The 18,576-nt window shown below is 41.0% G+C and overlaps 1 protein-coding gene across 1 annotated transcript in view; it reads right to left on the bottom strand.

The window, feature by feature from the left end:
• The window catches only part of SNX29 (sorting nexin 29), a 105,999-nt gene that overhangs the window by 10,556 nt on the left and 76,867 nt on the right, over positions 1-18,576 (bottom strand). Inside the window, exon 20 of the mRNA XM_026042953.1 lies at positions 16,215-16,354. Coding sequence (XP_025898738.1) covers positions 16,215-16,354 — 140 coding nt within the window. The remainder of the gene's footprint in view (positions 1-16,214; positions 16,355-18,576) is intronic.

Below are 18,576 nucleotides of genomic sequence, written 5' to 3'. Positions count from 1 at the left end.
CGGGCTCCAGAAGGGCTCTACACACAGCACATACAAGTCTACTTGACACAGCACCTCTCCTGTTATTTTTTCCCTACCCGTAGAGTTGCTCTATACTTAGAAAAAGTAAGACTTGGTCCCTGGAGCTTGCTGGAAACATCAAGATTTAGGTGCACTTTACTCAGCTGTAGCACTAATGGTAAAAAGATGGTAGCATTGTCACTCGGCCGGACAATGCAAACCGGCCCCAGCTCATTTCCCTTTTGTCACAGACATTATCACTAGCGCTCGCTTTGAGATTTATCACCTTTAATCAGCAGGGGCATCCTATCCTTTTAAAAGCAGTCAGAAATATAGAGCTGCTCAGTATATTCTCCACTTGTGCAGAAACTGCATTTATCCTAATTTAATCTCTTGCAAAGAATTAATGTATAAATTCTTAAAGCTTATAGTAAGATTTCAGAAACAAGATTTCAGAGTCAAAATAGGCGTGGATTAGTAAGAGCCAGGCTCGCTGGCTCATTTGCAAAATCCAGCACGTTTATGCAAGCTGTTTATGAGCCAACACTTTCTGCCTTGAACAGCAGTCCCTGCAGGCACACATACAAGCAGCATTCCTTCTTACTGTACATCATGTGTTTTACTAAACTCTTAATACTAAGTGCAATTAGATTTCACTTACAATCTTAATATAAAACTAATCCTTCACATTACTGCTAGGGTAGTCAAACTCTGGGCGATTGTGCAATTCCTGTAGGAAGATCCGAAAGAAAACTGCTGCAGGTCTGCTCCTGCTGGCAGCCATCCCTACCCCTGCCCCAGTACAAATCCCCCTTGCAATTTCTGCTTAAAATAGAGTTATCTTAGCAGAAGTAAACTCAAGAAAACCGTTTTCACTGGAAAGCAGCTGGGCTCGGGAGCGGCCCCGAGCGGAGCGGCCGGCCGGGCCGGGCACAGGCGCTGGTGCCGGCGTTCCCGCGGTGCCGGGCACAGGCTCCCTCTGCCCAGACCTCTGCTGCTTCCCCAGAACCACCAGCTAACTTCAGCCACTAGCTGACGAGGTGAAGGGATGTAACAGGGAAGCAGAGACACGTAACACACGGGCACGTGTTGTTGTTAATGGAGTAGTGCTCACAATGGCATCGAGCTACTCGAGGATTCCTCACCAGTTGTTCCCGGATTCTGGGACCACCACCACAGGGCCAGATCTATTAGAAGTACACCACAAAAATAGCATCCAAAACACAGCAGAATTCAATGGGCTCTGTTTATAGCTGGCAGATTAACCAAGCCAAGCAACAAAGCCTCTCTAGGATATTGGGAATCTCAGTGCTGGCCTATAGCTATTTCATGCTGTTTTCACTCCAGAGACTGATGCCTGCTGAAATATTTTTCACTATGAGTTCAAATGAGGAAAGGAAATAACCCACCTCCTTCTGAAAAACTGTGCAGTTAGGCATAAATAAACTTGTTAGGGTTTGGATTAATGCCATGTACATGCACAAATACAAAGATACCTCCCTTCTGCAGATTATTTGCTTCATGCATTTGAATGGATGCATCCGTTTATCCCTGGCTGCCAGCATTGCACAGAAAGGAGCATGAATAAGCACTGGCAGGCTGCAATGCAAGATAGATGAAACAGATTTTTCTAAACCACATTTTATTGCATATTCTTTACTGTTTGCTAAGTTAAAAGGAAGCAATGAAGCTTAGAGACTTAGCTCTCAGTAAAGCCTCTTTTACTACTTCTTTCCAATGTAAGTAGAACTTGGAAAAAAAAATGATTAAGCTTAATCTTTGGATTGRTTTCTAATGAAATAACCAGTTTGTTTCCTTTAAATAATCTAACAATTGCAAACAAAGAAAAATTTTGTCATGTTACTTCATTGTCAAATCAATTAAAAAAAAAATCTGCTGCTCTAGCAACTACGGAAAATGCATATATTTATGTATACTTATACATAACAAGTCCTGATTCAAAGGACATTGTCCCAAGGGCATTTTAATACTTTTTTTTTTTTTTTCTTTGTGGCTAGAGATTCCTCAAGAGCAACTGAATGGAGACACTGACATTCAGGAGATCTGCAGCAGACACAAACTCAGGWTTGACAGAACGGCTTGCAGTATTTCTGAGGCTGGATTACATAAATGCACCATGCCAAAAATGTTGGCAAGTACCACTCTGTGCCAAAAATGTTGGCAAACGCCACCGAGAGCTAACAACTACAAGAAGGGGCCTTTCCTTCATCGAGGGCCGCTGCTGCTGCGCAAAGACAAGAAATCCCCGGATCGCCCCATGCGATCCCCGGGAGGAGGAGCCGTGACGATCCCTCAAACGCTCACTGCTCTGTGCTGCCTTCTGCTCTTCCACTTTCTACRCAGTCTTGGAATAAAAGTGAATTACTGGGCAGCCCCTGCTGTTGGCAAAGGTCAAGCTTCTCTTTAGCAGAATTCAAGCCAAAAATGGCAAGATACAGGACTTCTTGCAAACACACACTCTGAGCCAGAGCTGGAGTTTTCTGCTATAAATCACATTTATCCGCCTCACAAATCTTTAGGTCTGTCCATCCCGAGTGTAGGAAACAGGGGTATTTTTCAAAGCAGAGCTTTGAACTTACCCCAGCCTCCAGATCAAGCCTTGTCCAGGTCTCATCACCCAGGCCACACTGGTGAGCTTTTAAGTGGCATGTTTTACACCATGCAGCTGGCCACAGCCAGGTAGAAATCCTTCAGTTCCTTGTAATTCATCAAAGAAAATAGGTGGTAGAAATAATCTCACCCTCTGTGAGAACAGCATGACTTCCAAASCCTCCCGAAGTTCCACTGTTGCATGATGCGCCCTTTCCCAATATRCTATTAGCCACAAAAGATTATATAAGTTTTGCAGTACCATTAATCAATTTCTATTCACTCTGTGAACATGTATTTAAATAAATACTTAGCTCTTCAGTTGCACACTTCAAACTCTCATTAAAAAATACCACTGGAAGTGTTTTGGGTATTATTTGGGCTCAGGATATGGGAAGTGGTTAATAAAGAAATGATGTGCTGCCATCTACCTGAACCCTCCTGCCACACTACCTACTTCAGATCTGCTTCCAGCTGTGCCGAGCACGCAACTTCAAAATGTTCTCCCCCCCAATTTTTGTGGGCTTTTTCCATCCTCCACCTTTCTAAGAAACAGCGACCAGATTTCAGAGTGCTCAAGCTGTCACTGCACACAAGGGAATGACACATCGTCAAGAGGGTCTCCACTAAAGCCCTGTTTTGGAGATGAGGAACGGTAAGTAAGGGTTATGGATCCCCAAGCTATCGTATCCATCTGCAGTTGCACATCGCTTGCTCTGAGTGACCAGATGGCTTCTTACAAAACAACAYGTTTAGATGAATACTTTCCAAAGCACTGACGATGCAGCGCTTATTCTCTGCAAGAGACCTGCAGATGGTTCCCTTCTTCTACCTATGAGCTCTCCCAGCACTCTTCTGCAACTAGCTGTTAGGTAATCTTCAGCTACATATGCTGATATTTCACTGTGACGATCTAAACCTGGCAATTTTCTTAAAATAGTCTCCATAAAGAGAAATGTAACAAGCAATTTTAGATCATGCAGTTTTAATTTCAGCTGGTAGAAAAAAAAATACCRACTAATTTACAAGATTTAGGAAGGCAAACCTTTGTGAGGGACAATTTCATAACAAAGGGTTGTGGTAGATTTGAACAGTGGATCTTGTTTAAGCTGCATTTTTGGCAATATTAGTGCATTGGTGAGCAAGGGTGATTAATAGCAACAACTTAAAGCAACGCTTCATCCAGACAGCCCAGAAGTACCTGTAGGGTGCACTTATCACCTGCTCTTATCACTAGGCCCGTTTCTGGCCAAGTAACTGCCACCAGACTATTCTAGTTTCCTACGTAATTTCAAATTGGGATATAAGGGGGGAAAAAAGAGAGATAAAAACATTACCATCAGGTAATTTTATATCATGTACAAGTCTTCACTTTAGTTTTTTTTAGCAAGTCTGGTGATCTTTGATTGCTAGGATGCTACATAAAAATATATACCAGACCATAACACACTAATCATGCTTTTGTGATCCCAACATTTTAGGATATTCCCACTTACTAGTTCTCGAGTTGCAAACTCCTTTTTTCTGCCCTCCACTGGAGGAGAAAGCTTCAGTAGAATAAGGAGGCCAATTCCTGCGGATGGAGAGGCTAGCTATGAAGATACAGCCTACAACTGTCACGGACACACATTCAGCCTCGTTTACAGGCTAATGTAGGAAAATGCAAGGAAGATAAAATCCTTTTAAATCAAATTACATCATTATTGAAGCAAATTTTTAAGAATCTTAGTGATTTAATTGGCCTGGAAAGTAGTTTACGTTGTAAAAAGGAACGATGAGAGAATCACCAGGCCTGGGYGAGCTTGGCAAGGAGATGTCCAGCGCCCCTGCGCTAACAGCGCGGACGCAGGCACAGAAACTGAACCGGGGAAACGTAAGATCCTGGCGGGAGTAACGTGTATCTGGCGCCATATGGAAAAAACAAGCAAGATATAAGTAAATTTAGAAGYGACCAAATGCTTCTATGAGCAAAATTCAACTGAAAAGCACACAGATGATATACTTAGCAAAGTTGAAAAAAAAAAAAAAACCCCACTATTTTAGACTAATGCAAAACACCTTAAAAATAGCTTGAATCCCGTTCTACTGCTTTAGGAAACAGACACAAATATTCAACACCAGCTTGTGCATTTTTGCTTTACGTTTCTATTACTTAAAGACAGAAGACAGCAAAGAAAAAAAAGTGAGATTTTACATCTAAATATCCTGAATTATGCTGAAAGATTCATCAGCAATCTAAAATATGCATGGTAACATTTTGGAAATCGTTATTCTTAATTAAATACAAAATATATCTTATTCACTTGAGGCAGATAGATATTAAATAAAAGGAACTTCAAATAGCCTGAATAAAATTCACTTCATCAGCTTAGCTTTTAGTCACCCGTTGTGGTGAGGCTTTAATCTCATTAATTCTCAGCTCAGTTTGCGTATTGAAGATGTGCTTAACATCAGTGAAAAAGTTAAAAGCAGAGATAGGAGAGTTGAATGTGACTTAATCCATGTTAGCAGCAGTTGGTGACTATTAGCTTGGCTGTAACAAGACCCATGTCCTGCAAAGACAAGGAGCATCTTTAATACTTTTATCAGCCTCAAAATTTGTCATATCTCAGTTCAGATCAAATAATTTGAAGAGAACACATATTTTGTGAAAACTAAGAGTTTAAGGCATTTTTAGGACGTTTCTCCAGAGCGTCTCTAATTCTAGCATTGAATGACCAGGAAGCTATTTGTTTTTTGCTTTCCACTTTGGCAACTCTGATGAGTTTACGAACACGTACTGAAGAGCATTAAAGGACATCTGCTTATTCACTTGAAGCTACACTTTTACAACGTGAATCTATTATCAGAAAAATCTCTATTTTCCTTTTTGTAGCCATGATAAAACGCAGAACTAAATTCCATTAAAACGCTGTTTATATTTTCACTTCATTTCCACTCTAGCTTGAGCACAATCTATTAAATAGGTTTTAYTACACTGCATTTGCCATTATTTAATTCTTGATAGAGCAGCAAGCTTAAAATTTTTCACTTACTGAAACTAGAATGCACTTAAAATGGCACTGCACTTAAAAAAAAAAAAAATCAACACCYAAATACATGATTTTCTCTGAGGTTCCTCACAGCACCTTGGTACCCGATAAGCCCCTGACACTGTACACAACTGCCCGAGACCTGCTCCACGCAGAGCGGCGCTGCCACATCCTCCAAAGCACAGAGSACTGCGACACGGCTGCCACGCGCTTTGCAACCACGAACACGAGGGAGCTGTTCYTTGCTAGACAAACTGAAGGGACAGTATTACCTCTCTCATGGATTTCCTATGTTCTGTATTTGATCAGACGTCTCGTAGCTAGAAAAGCAAGCCTACTTTTTTAATCAGAGCTTTTCAAAAACTTGGTAGAGTTTAAACATTCCAACAAATGTTTAAACAAATTCCAACAAATATACACTTACTTTAAATGAAACATGATCAAATACGTTTGATTAACGTTCAGAAACTTTCTTATACAAGAAGCAAAATAAGATTTGCAACAGCTATTACACCAGCTAATACGCTCATCTGATTTGCACAATGCTCTAAAACTAGCTGTGGAAAGGAGGATGAGAAAAATTTCCTATTAGCTCCAAGACATGGCCTATTTTACAAGCCACTTGCACATTTTTCAGTTCATTTTGTTATTAAGCAAACATGAACTTCGGCAGAGCGCGGATTCCTCCTCACGAGTGCCCTGCCAAGGACTGTGCCTTCCAGCCACGAGGCAGCGGGAAGCCTCCACCTCTCTCCATCTCTCTCTCTCCTAAGAAGATAAACGCTACAGAAACAACCATTTTCCAAGCACAGCAAAGGTGTGAGATCCTCGTGAGTCACCATCACTTGCCAAAGGCAGCTCCTCTCCTATCAGGTCTGCGCTTCGCTGCACATCCGGAATCGCTGCTCGGAAGCATCCGTCCTCCGACTAACTTGTTTTTATTCCAAGTAATTTACCAGTTCAGTTATTTTGATTTCAATTCTCCAACGTATTAATCATTTGGCATAAGTTCACCTGTGCTTGTAAGTCCCCTGCATTACAATTTGCCCTGATTATTCACAGATTTTAAGGTGGGAGCTGAGAATTGTAAGAAAGAAAATCGGGTGGCAGAGATTAAACTCAAGTTTTACGTGGCTAACCCCAGTGAGGCTTTGGAAGGCCCCGGCCTGGGCTCCTTTGCAAAGCAAGGAAGGGATGTCCTGTTCCCCAGCTGGCCGCCGAGCCCCTCGTCGCGCCGCGGYAGCGCAGGGCCGGCCGGCTGCACGAAAAGCCGCCGCTTTCGGAAAGGAGAGCCCCGTCACCCGGCGGTTACCAGGGAAACTGGAGCACTGCTGTAATAACACCAAAATTTAAGTGGTTGTGCACTGTGCTTCCGAAACGTGTTAACCCTTTGCTCTCCTCCCGAGGTAGGGGATGGAGACAAGCGGCACAGCGGGAGAATCGGCCTCTTGCCAAGGACGCAGGGAATTTATTTGCAGGTGTTAAAGAGCAGGGCAAAAGAACCACCACCAAATGCTGCCAGGAACAGCAGCTTTTCTTCCAGAATCATCTTCCCGATTAATCCAGCTGCTAACTGACAAAAAGTGTTGACCCAATTCCTGGTGCCCAGGCAATAACCCACTCAAAAAGCTTCTCAGTCCCGTTCCTTAAATGAAACTCATTGGCAGCCCACGGAGATCTGGCTTCCCTAGGCCGGAGCAAAGGTGCCGAGAGACACTTGCCTGCCACAGACTGGGAGCTGGTGGCACCTATCCAGGGGACACTTGACTATTTTTACATGTGAGAAAAGGGTAAAAGGAAGAAATATTAGGTGCGTTGATGACTGCACATTTTTAAAGTGCAATTTTAACGGACAACTTGGCATTTTTACTCTCCTAGAGCAATTTTTTACGATTTCTGAAAGTCGAAAAGGACAAGACCCATTAGAGACCAAACGCGAATGCCTAATAGAGTGAAAAGCKGCTTTTCTAGAGCACTGTAATGCTGCAGTGTTGACGACGCTTTCTTGTTCAACATAACCTGCATATGTTCTTTATTTTCCCAGGCAGCCCTAAACAAGAGCCTCTACTTGATTCAAAGGCAACTGTAAAAGACCATCAGCCCTCAAATGCCTCCGTTCTGTGCAGTATTTATTTCTGTAACATTATACACCAAGTTATTCTTCGCAGGAGCTGCCTAAAGGTCACTTTGAATACAGGACAAAAGTCTGCTGGATGGGAACGAGCTCATAAAYACCTATTTGTGAGGCCCATTGAACAGTTTATAGCAATTAACTTTGCAGACCGGAGGCTCATTGTCCTCATTTAGATGCTAATCAGATGAAAAGTCAAAGTGTTAGGCACTGAAGTTGGTTTTTCCTATGAAAAGATTCAATAAGGAGGGTGATACAATACAAAAAGCCTGGAGCGGCTGCACGATACACCAGTTTTACCGAGCATTAGGTTGAGAGAAACAGATGAGAAACGTGTTTTCTCGGAGGCGTCCGAGTGCTGGAAGGAAACACCACTGGTGCTGGGGCCGCACTGATAACTCTTTGCTTCCTCCATAAACCAGGAGCGGCTCACGTTGCTCCTCCGGATTAAAACCCGCCTGGAAAGCGGTACCAGAACCAAGAGCTGAACTCGGAGGTGTCCTTGGCACTGGTGGGCGCACGGACACGGCTGGAGCCGCAGGCGCCGCCTCCCGGCTGCGAACACGGCCTCGGCCTCCCGGCCTCACAGGCCGCCCGGCCCAGCTCAACCACRTCTGCTTCAACTCGGCAGCGAAGGAAAACTGCGGACTCAAAGCTCCCTGACGATGGGGAAGATGTCTGTGCTGCAAAGGCAAAATAACCGGGCAATAGCACACGCTGCGGGCAGGCAGGGGAGAGGAAGAGGGATCAGGATTTGGGGCACATTGACGCTAATTTGGACGGCTGGTTGCTCTTATGCAATACCATTATGGAAGCAATCATCTTCCACACGTACCTGACTCTTCCTAGCTCAATTTACAGATTTGGACATTTAATCAAAAGTAACCACCTGTAATTAAAAGACAGCAAAACTCATTTTTGCCAACTTAAGGACAGAAAAATCACCAGAGGAAGTAGGACAGTTTCTTACTGTATGGAAAGGTACAGCAGAGTTGCAACACTTGATCTCTTACAAGGACTTGATGTTCTTTTTTTCAGCAGTCATTCACGTTTTGAGTATCTCATACCTTACACCTGGGACCAAAGCCTGCCCCCTCCCTGCTTATTCCTGTTGTTTCAGCTCCTCCTGATCTATTTTTCCTTCTTCATTTTCCACTAGTGCTCATAATGCTCTCATCTACTTCAAAGAGGAAAAAGAAAAACTAAGACATCTATAGCATGCAGTGCCTTTGTAATACACACCTTGGATGTTGAGATGTGCCAGAACATGAAATAAAGAGAATACAACAACCTAATACGATTTCTAATCTTAACTCTTAAAAGAGGCACAGAGCTAACACTATGAATCCTGACACAGCTGCACCAAGCAATTTTTGCCCTGCTTCTTCAGGTTCCAGTTAAATAAAAAGGAATGATGCTTGAAGCTTGTAGGTTATGACGGACTAAAATCCAACTGCCTACAAAGTGAAGAAACCCAAAATAACACCAACAACTACAGCTCTGTTAAGGCCAACCCACTTAAGACAGAGATTTTACTTATACCCCCAGCAAAGCACAATTTTGCCATGGAATTTCCTGCGTTATCTTAACGTGCTAATCAGACTTTAGATATCCAAGGTATGTACGCTTCAACAATCATCAGTGCTTGGCAACACAGTCCCATTAGAAGATAAATATTGTGCAAGGCCTCTGTGTAGCTTTACAAGTAGATCAGTCCGTTAGCATGGCGATAAATTAGCATCATTAGCATGTTTCAGAAAATGCTTTACTAATCAAAAGTCACATCTCCAAGCCAATGCTACTCCCTGTGTGCCCATGTGCAACATGTTCCTCCTCACCAGAGCGCTTGTCTACCCCTGCTGAGGATACCTGAGATCCTGGCACCACAGGGCACTGACACAGCAATTTTGCCACCAACTGCCCCTGGAAATGTCTGTCTGCAACCCATACTGGCCCCAGTAYGGGCCAGTATGTGCAACGAACAGAACCAAAAATCAAAATAAAAATCATGTTTCCAATATGTGCCCCGTGACACCTGTGCCTGCTGCAACCCAGCTCCAGGGCTGTGCCCACAGGCCCCAGGCACATCCGCACCTAGAGATTTCCTCAGCTTTTTTTTTCTACAGAATTGTAGAAACTGTAAAGCAGGAAGCGTAGCTACTCTGTTGACAGAGATAGATGCATGCATGTAGGTTTTTGTTTATCTATATTGTACACAGATAGCAGGAATTCAAATAAGAGAAGGGAATCAATGCATAAACTTTGTATTAACTCATTTCTGCTGTGTTGTTTACACCCTAGAGAAAAACTCTTCTGAATTATTTTGTTTTTTTCATAGTATCATTTTTTATAGCTTTTCATCCAGAAAGACTGGTTAATTAACAGTTATACTGCCACTACAGCCCAGTACTATTAGTCCAGCTATGCAAACCATAAAGGGAGGAAATAATTAGAATATTTTAGAAACCTCTTGGTAGCTTTAGACTGCTTTCCTATAAATTATAATGAGGCAGAGAACATTAAAATATGGCAAGACCAGGCAAAATTACATTAACATTTTCCCCCTCATTGGAGGTTGAGATTTAAAGGCCTGCAAATGGACAAACATTCTTTTTTTTTTTTTTTAATTTAAATCTCTTCATGAAAAYCTCATCTACTGTCACTGGCCAAGAACACAGTAAAAGCACTGTGTTTTTAATATCATTCTCCTCTCATCTTTGCACATAACATACTTTATACTTAACATAGTTTATATTAATGCTTATGCATTCAAAGATCTTTAGAGTAATATTCCATGAATTTTTCATGGTTATAGTTCACTTTTCACAGTTAAAAAGCACCCATGTGAAGATTAAGTTATTGGATGAGGTGATAGCCAAGTTTTTAATTAGTGTTTTGAATTGGAGATAATTTTTCTATTTAATCTAAAATATTTTGAAAGTAACATTGAAAACTCTTTTTTTGAAAGAAACCTACAAATACACTGTCTGCCTGAATCTCACTGCAATATTCTGGCAGGAATAAAACCTCATCTATTCTCTACATCCTTTTAGCTAAGTAGTCTGCAATACTGAGCACAGACACTTAACTTTGCAAACTATTTAGCAGGAAATAAATATTTGGAAAGTATCTCCCCAGCAACYCCTCTCGTTTTGAGTGGCTGGCGGGTTGCAGCCTTGATTCTCTCAACTACCCTTCTCCTAAATTTCTCTTCCAGGCAGGGCGAGACACTTATGCAACGAGAAGGACGGGCACAAACACTGCATCTTTGACAATGATCCGACCTGGAAAACAGGCAGCTGAAAGGCGACTGACACAAACCACCCAAGCAACACAACTTCTTGCTATCAAATAAGCTGTCAGGAACGTTGCCTGGCGAAACGAGGACGATGTATTTTTTGAACTCATCATCAAGAAGAGCTGTTGATCCCCATGGTGTTCAAACACCCTCGGGCCGACCACAGCCTCTCAGAGCCTGCTCTACCCTCCTCTTCACTGATGATTTACTGACGACTCTGTCCTCTGCTTTCCTTAAAGCGCACATTTGACAAGCTACTACACAAGAACAAATGTCATGAGTGGCAGCCTGGCAGAACCGACCAGTAATATTAACCTAGAAAATGCTGTAACAGGTAGCCATGGCCCAGAAAATGAGGCAACGGATGGATGCGCAGCACAAGCAAGCTGCAAGTACTCACTAAATTCTGTACTAAAATACTTATGTTTGTGGTGCAACCAGCTGCACTGCCAAAGCAAAAGTCCCGAGTGTTTGAATAGCACTGCACAGCTGAAGAGCGAAGCACACCTCGTAGGAGGCTCCCGTCGCTCACGCGCTTGCCTCACACATAATACCTGCTTGCTCAGCTAGCGCTTCTCTGCATATGTTTATGCTAAGCACATAGGCTCAGGTGGACGTGTCAGGTTGAGATTTGGTGAGGATGGCAAGGATGGAGACTCCACCACCGCTTCGGGTCCCCCCCATCAGTGGTCCAGCACCTTTCAGGCAGTTTTCTTTTTCCTTGTGTTTAGGTGGAATTCCTTACACTTCAGTTTGGGCCCAGGACAAGGGTGACAGGAAGAAACCTTTATGTTTGAGAAATGAGTATATATAATACAGAAATCACTGAAATAGAAATAAAGAGGTTTCCAAAAAAAACATTTTAGTTGGTTGTTAGGCAGAATATCCTTGAAATCCCATAGCCTGTTAGGATTATGCAAGTTGAAAGATTTAATGCTAWGGTACAGGGAGCTGTGATGCTTGCTGCTGGAAAGTCCTCTGTTCTTACAAATGCATTAACTGAGGGCTAACGTGTGTGCTGCTTTTCAGATAAACTGAGAATAAGGTGACCGAAACACAACTGTACTTGTTATAACAAGTTTTATTTATCCACAACATACCCACTGGGACTGCAAATAAATGTGAATGGGAAGCAAGTATTAATAGAGAGGGTTCCTCCAGGTAGCATACAGAGCAATCCAGCAGGGCCAGCTCTTGATTTAGGTTTTGCTCTGCATGGACAGGAAACTTTAATTTCTGATGTCAAATGCTTCGCTACAAAGAGGTTGTTATTCAGCACRGAGACACACAAATGAGCAGTGCCCGACAGTCTTTTGTACATTAAGACATGAAAATGGACTATAAAGGAAATTGTTTGATCGAATCTGCCATTGAGCTAATGTAACACTGAAATGGAAAAAAATCTAAAGCAAGATTTAAAATGATAAAGATTCACATCAGAAAGGCTGCACTAATGACAGTTCCCGGCACGAGGAATCAAAAGCAATTACATTTCTATGAGGAACCACTAACATTTGATACAGTAATGAAGAAAAATGCTAGTGAGCTGATTATTTTACTGCAGCCTATTAAGTGTATTAGAGTTCCAAACCAACATTAGTATCTTTCTTTATAACGAAGGCAGGGTATTCCTCAGCAGATTAATTAAATTGTTTTGCCCATCCAAGGGGGCCTGGCTGCCTGCAATGGCTGCTTGGAGGGCAGCCTCCACGGAGCAGCCCAAGCGAGGCCCGCGGGGCAGCATCTTGCTAAAGCTCAGCCAATACCGTCCACACAACCTGAATTTTACATTTTTCTTCATCAGCATCTAGGATCCAAATCAGATTTTTAAAGAGATTAAGCATTTATTTACTGTGGTTTATGYTATTAAAGTCTTGCTAACAGGTACGAAGGCAGGATTGAATAACAGAATAAACACTTCACCGTGTYCGGCATGTTTGAGATCTCCTATCGAGGGAGCTCAAAACCCATTAAGGATTCCAGGAATGGAATATACAGTGGAACTGAAATGCATTATGCTTCCAGTGCTCTTTATTACTCACCAGCAGTGCGAGGTCAGGATGCTCACAAAACAGCACAGTCAGAATTCAAATGAGAGTCTGAGCATCCTGATACTTGCTAAAATTTGTTCCTTCTGCCACTGTCCCGAAGATTTTTCTATTAATTTAAAATTTCTGCTCCTCTGTAGAAGGTCAGACATCTCAGGAAAAAATGCATAAAACAATAACCCTCCCCCTACACACACACGCACACACACACACACACCAATTGTACACCAATTTTGTTCCCATTTTGTTCAATGGAGAAGCTTTTCCAGAATCTCATTAATGTTCCCCAGAAAAACCCAAGGGGCATTATCTGGTCTAGCAGAGAGAAGGCTGRCCTGTCTATTATTTGAGAAAACTGTCTAAGAAGGAAACATTCYAAGAAGAAAATACTCATGCATATGAAGGGAACCTTTTTGCCACAATAGTTGGGCAATGCAGAAGAGTCTTGGATTTACTACAGTCCATTGCTTCAGGCAATGTATGCACAACTATGGGATTCCCAAATGAAAAACAATTCTTCCCCAAAAAAGCAAATCTTTTTGCAGCAGTGCATCATGCTGATGTTTACCCTGACAAACTTCCCTGTGCTACTGCTGAGAAGTTCAAATGCTTCCCATTTGAAACTGCAGCCACATCCAGAAARCAATTAACTCAAAAACACCATGTCCTAGCCGCACAGCAATATCAAAACCAAACACAGCCATACACAGAAAACAACTAATTCATATATACCACCTTCTAGTGAGAAGACACTGCTTTTTCTGTGAAGTGAATTCTACCCACTCGTTCATATCATTAGAGCAAGATAAGAGAATTTTCTGTTTGGAGCAGCAGAACAAAGTAACAGCTTTCATTCAGATTTGTTCAGCTCTGGCAATCTCGTTAAGCAAGGTTGCTGCRGTTCTGAAACTTTTCTTGTTACTGTCTTCTTAATAAAAAAAMCACCCCAAATCTAAACTCTATTTAGACACCAGTACAAAAGCCAGGCCTGACTCTCAGAAAGCAAGTGCAGCGTTTAGTGCTGAGCAGTTCCGTGCAATCTATTTTCCCTGGGTAGCCAATTGATCATAGTAAGAATAAAAAGAAACTCTACCTTTAGAGTCCTGAACTACCTCATAACTCATAATCTCACAGGACACTTAAATCATACAATTAAGGAGAGATTTTTTTTTATTGGAAAATTATAACAATTGAAATTAAATAAATCCTCCAAAACAAAACATTTTTGGCTAAAGTGTGCAAGTATATCATCACAGTACAAATAACGAGCTAACACTTTCATTAAAGCTGAAAAATCCAAACTGCATTTCTAACTAGAGTATTTGTTTTCTAATCTGACGGTTTTTGCTTGAGATTGTTGCCAGCTTTATAACTATTTTTAATGCAAGGTAACAATAATTACAATGTTACCTGAAAGCATAATCGTCATTTGTCAATGTACCTTGTTTCCCAGAAGTCATCATTTCTTTTAAGAATAAACTGATGGATAAGGAAGAACTGCAGAGCTTCAACCTAAACATTTCATTTTGCATTACGACTTGTCCACGTGGAAAACTCAGGATATTCAGTCGTAAATAACCACAGACAGGCATTCAAATAGCATTGTCCTTTATGTGGACGCCACTCAGAATTTATTTTCCTGCTCTATATTTAAAAGGGCAAATCATGAAATGAAGTTGACAAGAGATTATTAGTACACTTTCACACAGCTATATTTAACTGTCTTAAAAATAAATATCATGGGACAAACAGCAAAAATTATTTGAGGTGAAAATTCAATTGCAAATGTATCTTCTTTTCGACATTGCCCCTGTATTGTTCAGGGAACAGAGTGAACTGCAGCATCTCTCGGGAACAATTTCTTTGAAAAGGACTTACAAATCATTTCAGGGCCCCTCAATTGAAAATATTTGAAACTATTTAAATCTTTACAACCCTTAGGCATATTCTACAAGTTATTTTCCTCTTCCCAAGAATCTACATCTTTGGAGACGTTTGTCTCTACCAACATTTATGACAACCAGCTCAAAAAGAATAATTGAAACGTGACTGCCACAAAATACCAGGGATTCTTCTATAGTCTTTTGTAAAGAATAGGTACATTTTAAAATTTACTTTTCACCTTGAAAATATAAATTTCAGTGTAAGATCACGCAGACAGTAAGTGCTAAGTATGTATATTCCTCCTGAAACCTACTAATTTTAATGGGATTGTGATGCTGCAAAGGAAGGTCTGTGCAGGACGGAACCCCCAAACCTTGTGCAGTGACTTGAGGATTTAATGTGGTTCAACCGTGTGTGTGTGTGTGTGTATAATTAATATTTTTTATTGTGTCATTAATGTGGTTTAATGCAATGGCTTATTCTCAAAGGGTGTCAAATCTATGCATAAGGTATACAGCCCCAGTTCACACTATGCTAAAGACAATACTGAAACAATTAATCACACTTTCAAAACAAAATGGTCATTTAAATTATTTCTTAGAGAGATCTACGCATCATTTATAGATACCGTGAAGAATCTTGTTCAAAGTGGAAAGACTAAGAGATGATATCTTAATATAAGGATATATTAAAAGGACTCTCTTTCTGAGAGTCCTAACAGATGACCATGTTAAACTATTTCTAGACAAACTACTCATCCTTAACAAAGCCACAAAATTACCATGTCACTTCAATACTGGAAACACATCAGCAGATTTGACTCCTTGATTTCTTAATTTGATAAATACCCTAATAGTGACCTGCCCTCATAAACCTCTCAGTGAAACTAAAAACACAAACCCCACTAACAAAAACAAAATACTRAACAAAAACTCTAATTAAACAAATCTGAAAATACCTACTGCATCAAGGGTATTCATTCATGCAGATTTCTGGGTCACTTAGATGCTTTAGAAAGCTTGACATACTGATTTTTGTTCAAAATGGTCATTTAAATAAAAAACGTTTATCATATATTCCTTTAAATAAATATATATAAAAGAAAACAAGAATACAAAATATGTTTAGAAGATTTTGAAGATATTGGCATTACATTTTCAATTGCAAAGAAAAAGGCTCATACGCTGCACATCTGTTTGACAGATACTTACACAAAAAAGGGCATCAGCCGAATAAGAGTCTCTTTTTTAGGGCTGGCTGTGAATTCTGGCACAGTTTGAATAATTTTGTTCATTACATTCCTCAGGTAACTTTGTAGCTGCTTGCGCCTCTCTTCTACAAATTTTGCATCCTAAAAATAGAAGAGGGGAAAAAAAAGTAAGTGGTGCCAAGAATGTTTTTCCATTCTATAATGTCACTAAGCATCCTAATAAACCTCGAAAAGACTTTTTTTTTAAAAAATGATGTGCATTTATTATAGCTAAAGAAACATGTTTGAAGATTATTCCTTTCTTAGGTARGACACTCCCACTCCAGATCAAGGCAGGAATGATCCTTTCGACCATGACGGCTTGCTCCAGCCTTCTTCACTCTCTTACTAACATCATTCATCCTGGTCCTGCCCCGCTTAGGAGAAAAAGGGCAGCAACATTTTGAGTGAAGAGAAGAAAATGGTAAAAAAAAATCATAATGTTATTTCTCAAAGTAGTCATTTAAATTCATGGTGGGGAAAAAAAAGAAAAATTAAAGAAAGATCTACTGATGTTAACTAAGGTGTAGTTGCAAATACCGGCCACCAAGACTTATATTCTATAAAATTCATGCTTCTAACTGAGTTTACTTTTAGCTAAACATATTGTCTCTGTCTGATAAACACATACACAACACTTGCATTTAGGAATTTTTAAAATTTTCTATCAATGCAGCATTTCTTTCAATCTGGCCAAAGCCTTAGCTYAGAAAATTGGGCAATATTTTCACTACCTATGCTGAGCAATAAAACAACATAGGGCATAACTGTGGTTTGCCTGGAATTTCAGTGACAAATGAAGACTGAATTCAGTCAAGTCAGGCTTTTCCTCAAACATTAAGAAAAAAGGCTAAATTGATAACATTTGCCATAGTTTTCTCTGCAGCAGGACTCCCATTTTGCTTGTACTTTACAGATTCCATTTTTCCCACTAGACTAGAAGAAACACACACCATCTTCCTAATATTTTCCTTTAGCCAAGTTATAGTCATAAACAACAATGTTCATATAAAGGTACAATATGAAGYCTGTATGCTAAAAATAGTCTAATTATTGCTATTGCATCATGGTTTTTTGTTGTTGTTTTGGGGTTTTTGTTTGTTTCTTTCTTTCTTTTTTGGTACCATACTGTCTTGTCTGACCTGTATGGGAGTTTTGAATAATGGGTGATTTCTGAAGATGTTCATACTAAGCGGCCTCAGAAAGTTAGGCAGCAGTGTGAGTGTGCTATTTAGGTTTTTTTTTTTTTAATTCCAAAATACAAACAGTTTTCTTTGTATTTTCTAATGCGAACTTGCAGAGACRTCCAACCGCGTTTGACATTCCAATTTTAAATACGTTTAAAGCACAAAGGGTCCTGTGTACTCCAAAGTTCACTACCCCCTTCCCTTGGTCACGCAGCTCTTCAGTACAAGTTTATTACACATACCCTGGAAATATTGCAGCAGATGCGTGTTATTAATTGAATTTACTATTAGAATGATATCTGGAGACGCCCAGAAGCAGCTACCCACAGGCAACCCTCGTGCAGGAGCCGGCCGAGCTGCCATGCTGCATTTACGGGGAGCTGCAACGCGCGGAGACACACGGCACGGCACGGCACGGCACGGCACGACCCACGGCAGGAGGGCAGCAGCTCTCAGGGGCCTCTCCGGGGCAGCACTGCCTGTGTTCTGCTCCTCTTTCCACCAGGATTTTTAGACCTATTGCGTTCGGTTCTGCCAGCATTCCCCACACCACCAAGGCAGTATTCACCAGAGGCTGGTAAATAGAATAAGCTGTAACAGAAAAACACAACTGGTCCAAAGAGCCCAGCCTGTTTYTTTTAGTCTCAAATTATAGAAGGGTAACTGTCCCACTTTCAGGTCCCAGTTATCTACAACCAAAATATACTTCGTATTTAATATTCTGAGTCCTCCCAGCTGTTTCTGCAAATCTGTCCAAGAAATGTTTTCAACAACAGGTACCATTTTATTCATCTTAAAAGTAGAGCCCTATGGAGCCTTAGGTTCACTGACATTCAGTGAGGCCCTGGAAAATCAAAAAAACATCCTGGATTCCTCATTAGTTTTCTCTCCTACTCAACAACCAGTAGAAATACTCATAGTTTGCCTAATAAACCAAAAAGAAAAAAAAAAAAAAAAAAAGAAATGTTTGAAATATAACTTTGAACAGCAAGAAGGATGCTTTAATCCTTCAACAGAGCAATGCAGGCATCAACCAACCCTCTGACCTGCCCAAAGCAGGAGCCTCCCCTCTCCAGGGCTGCTTGACCAACAATCCACGGATCTTCCCTGTGTGTAGGAAAAGGGCACGGAGCCTCC

This window comes from Nothoprocta perdicaria, unplaced genomic scaffold (genome assembly GCF_003342845.1).
Source record: "Nothoprocta perdicaria isolate Ctin4 unplaced genomic scaffold, notPer1 scaffold_319, whole genome shotgun sequence".
Lineage (NCBI taxonomy): Eukaryota > Metazoa > Chordata > Aves > Tinamiformes > Tinamidae > Nothoprocta > Nothoprocta perdicaria.
Note: the sequence above shows the minus strand (reverse complement) of the source record. Positions and strands in the feature narration are given on the sequence as shown.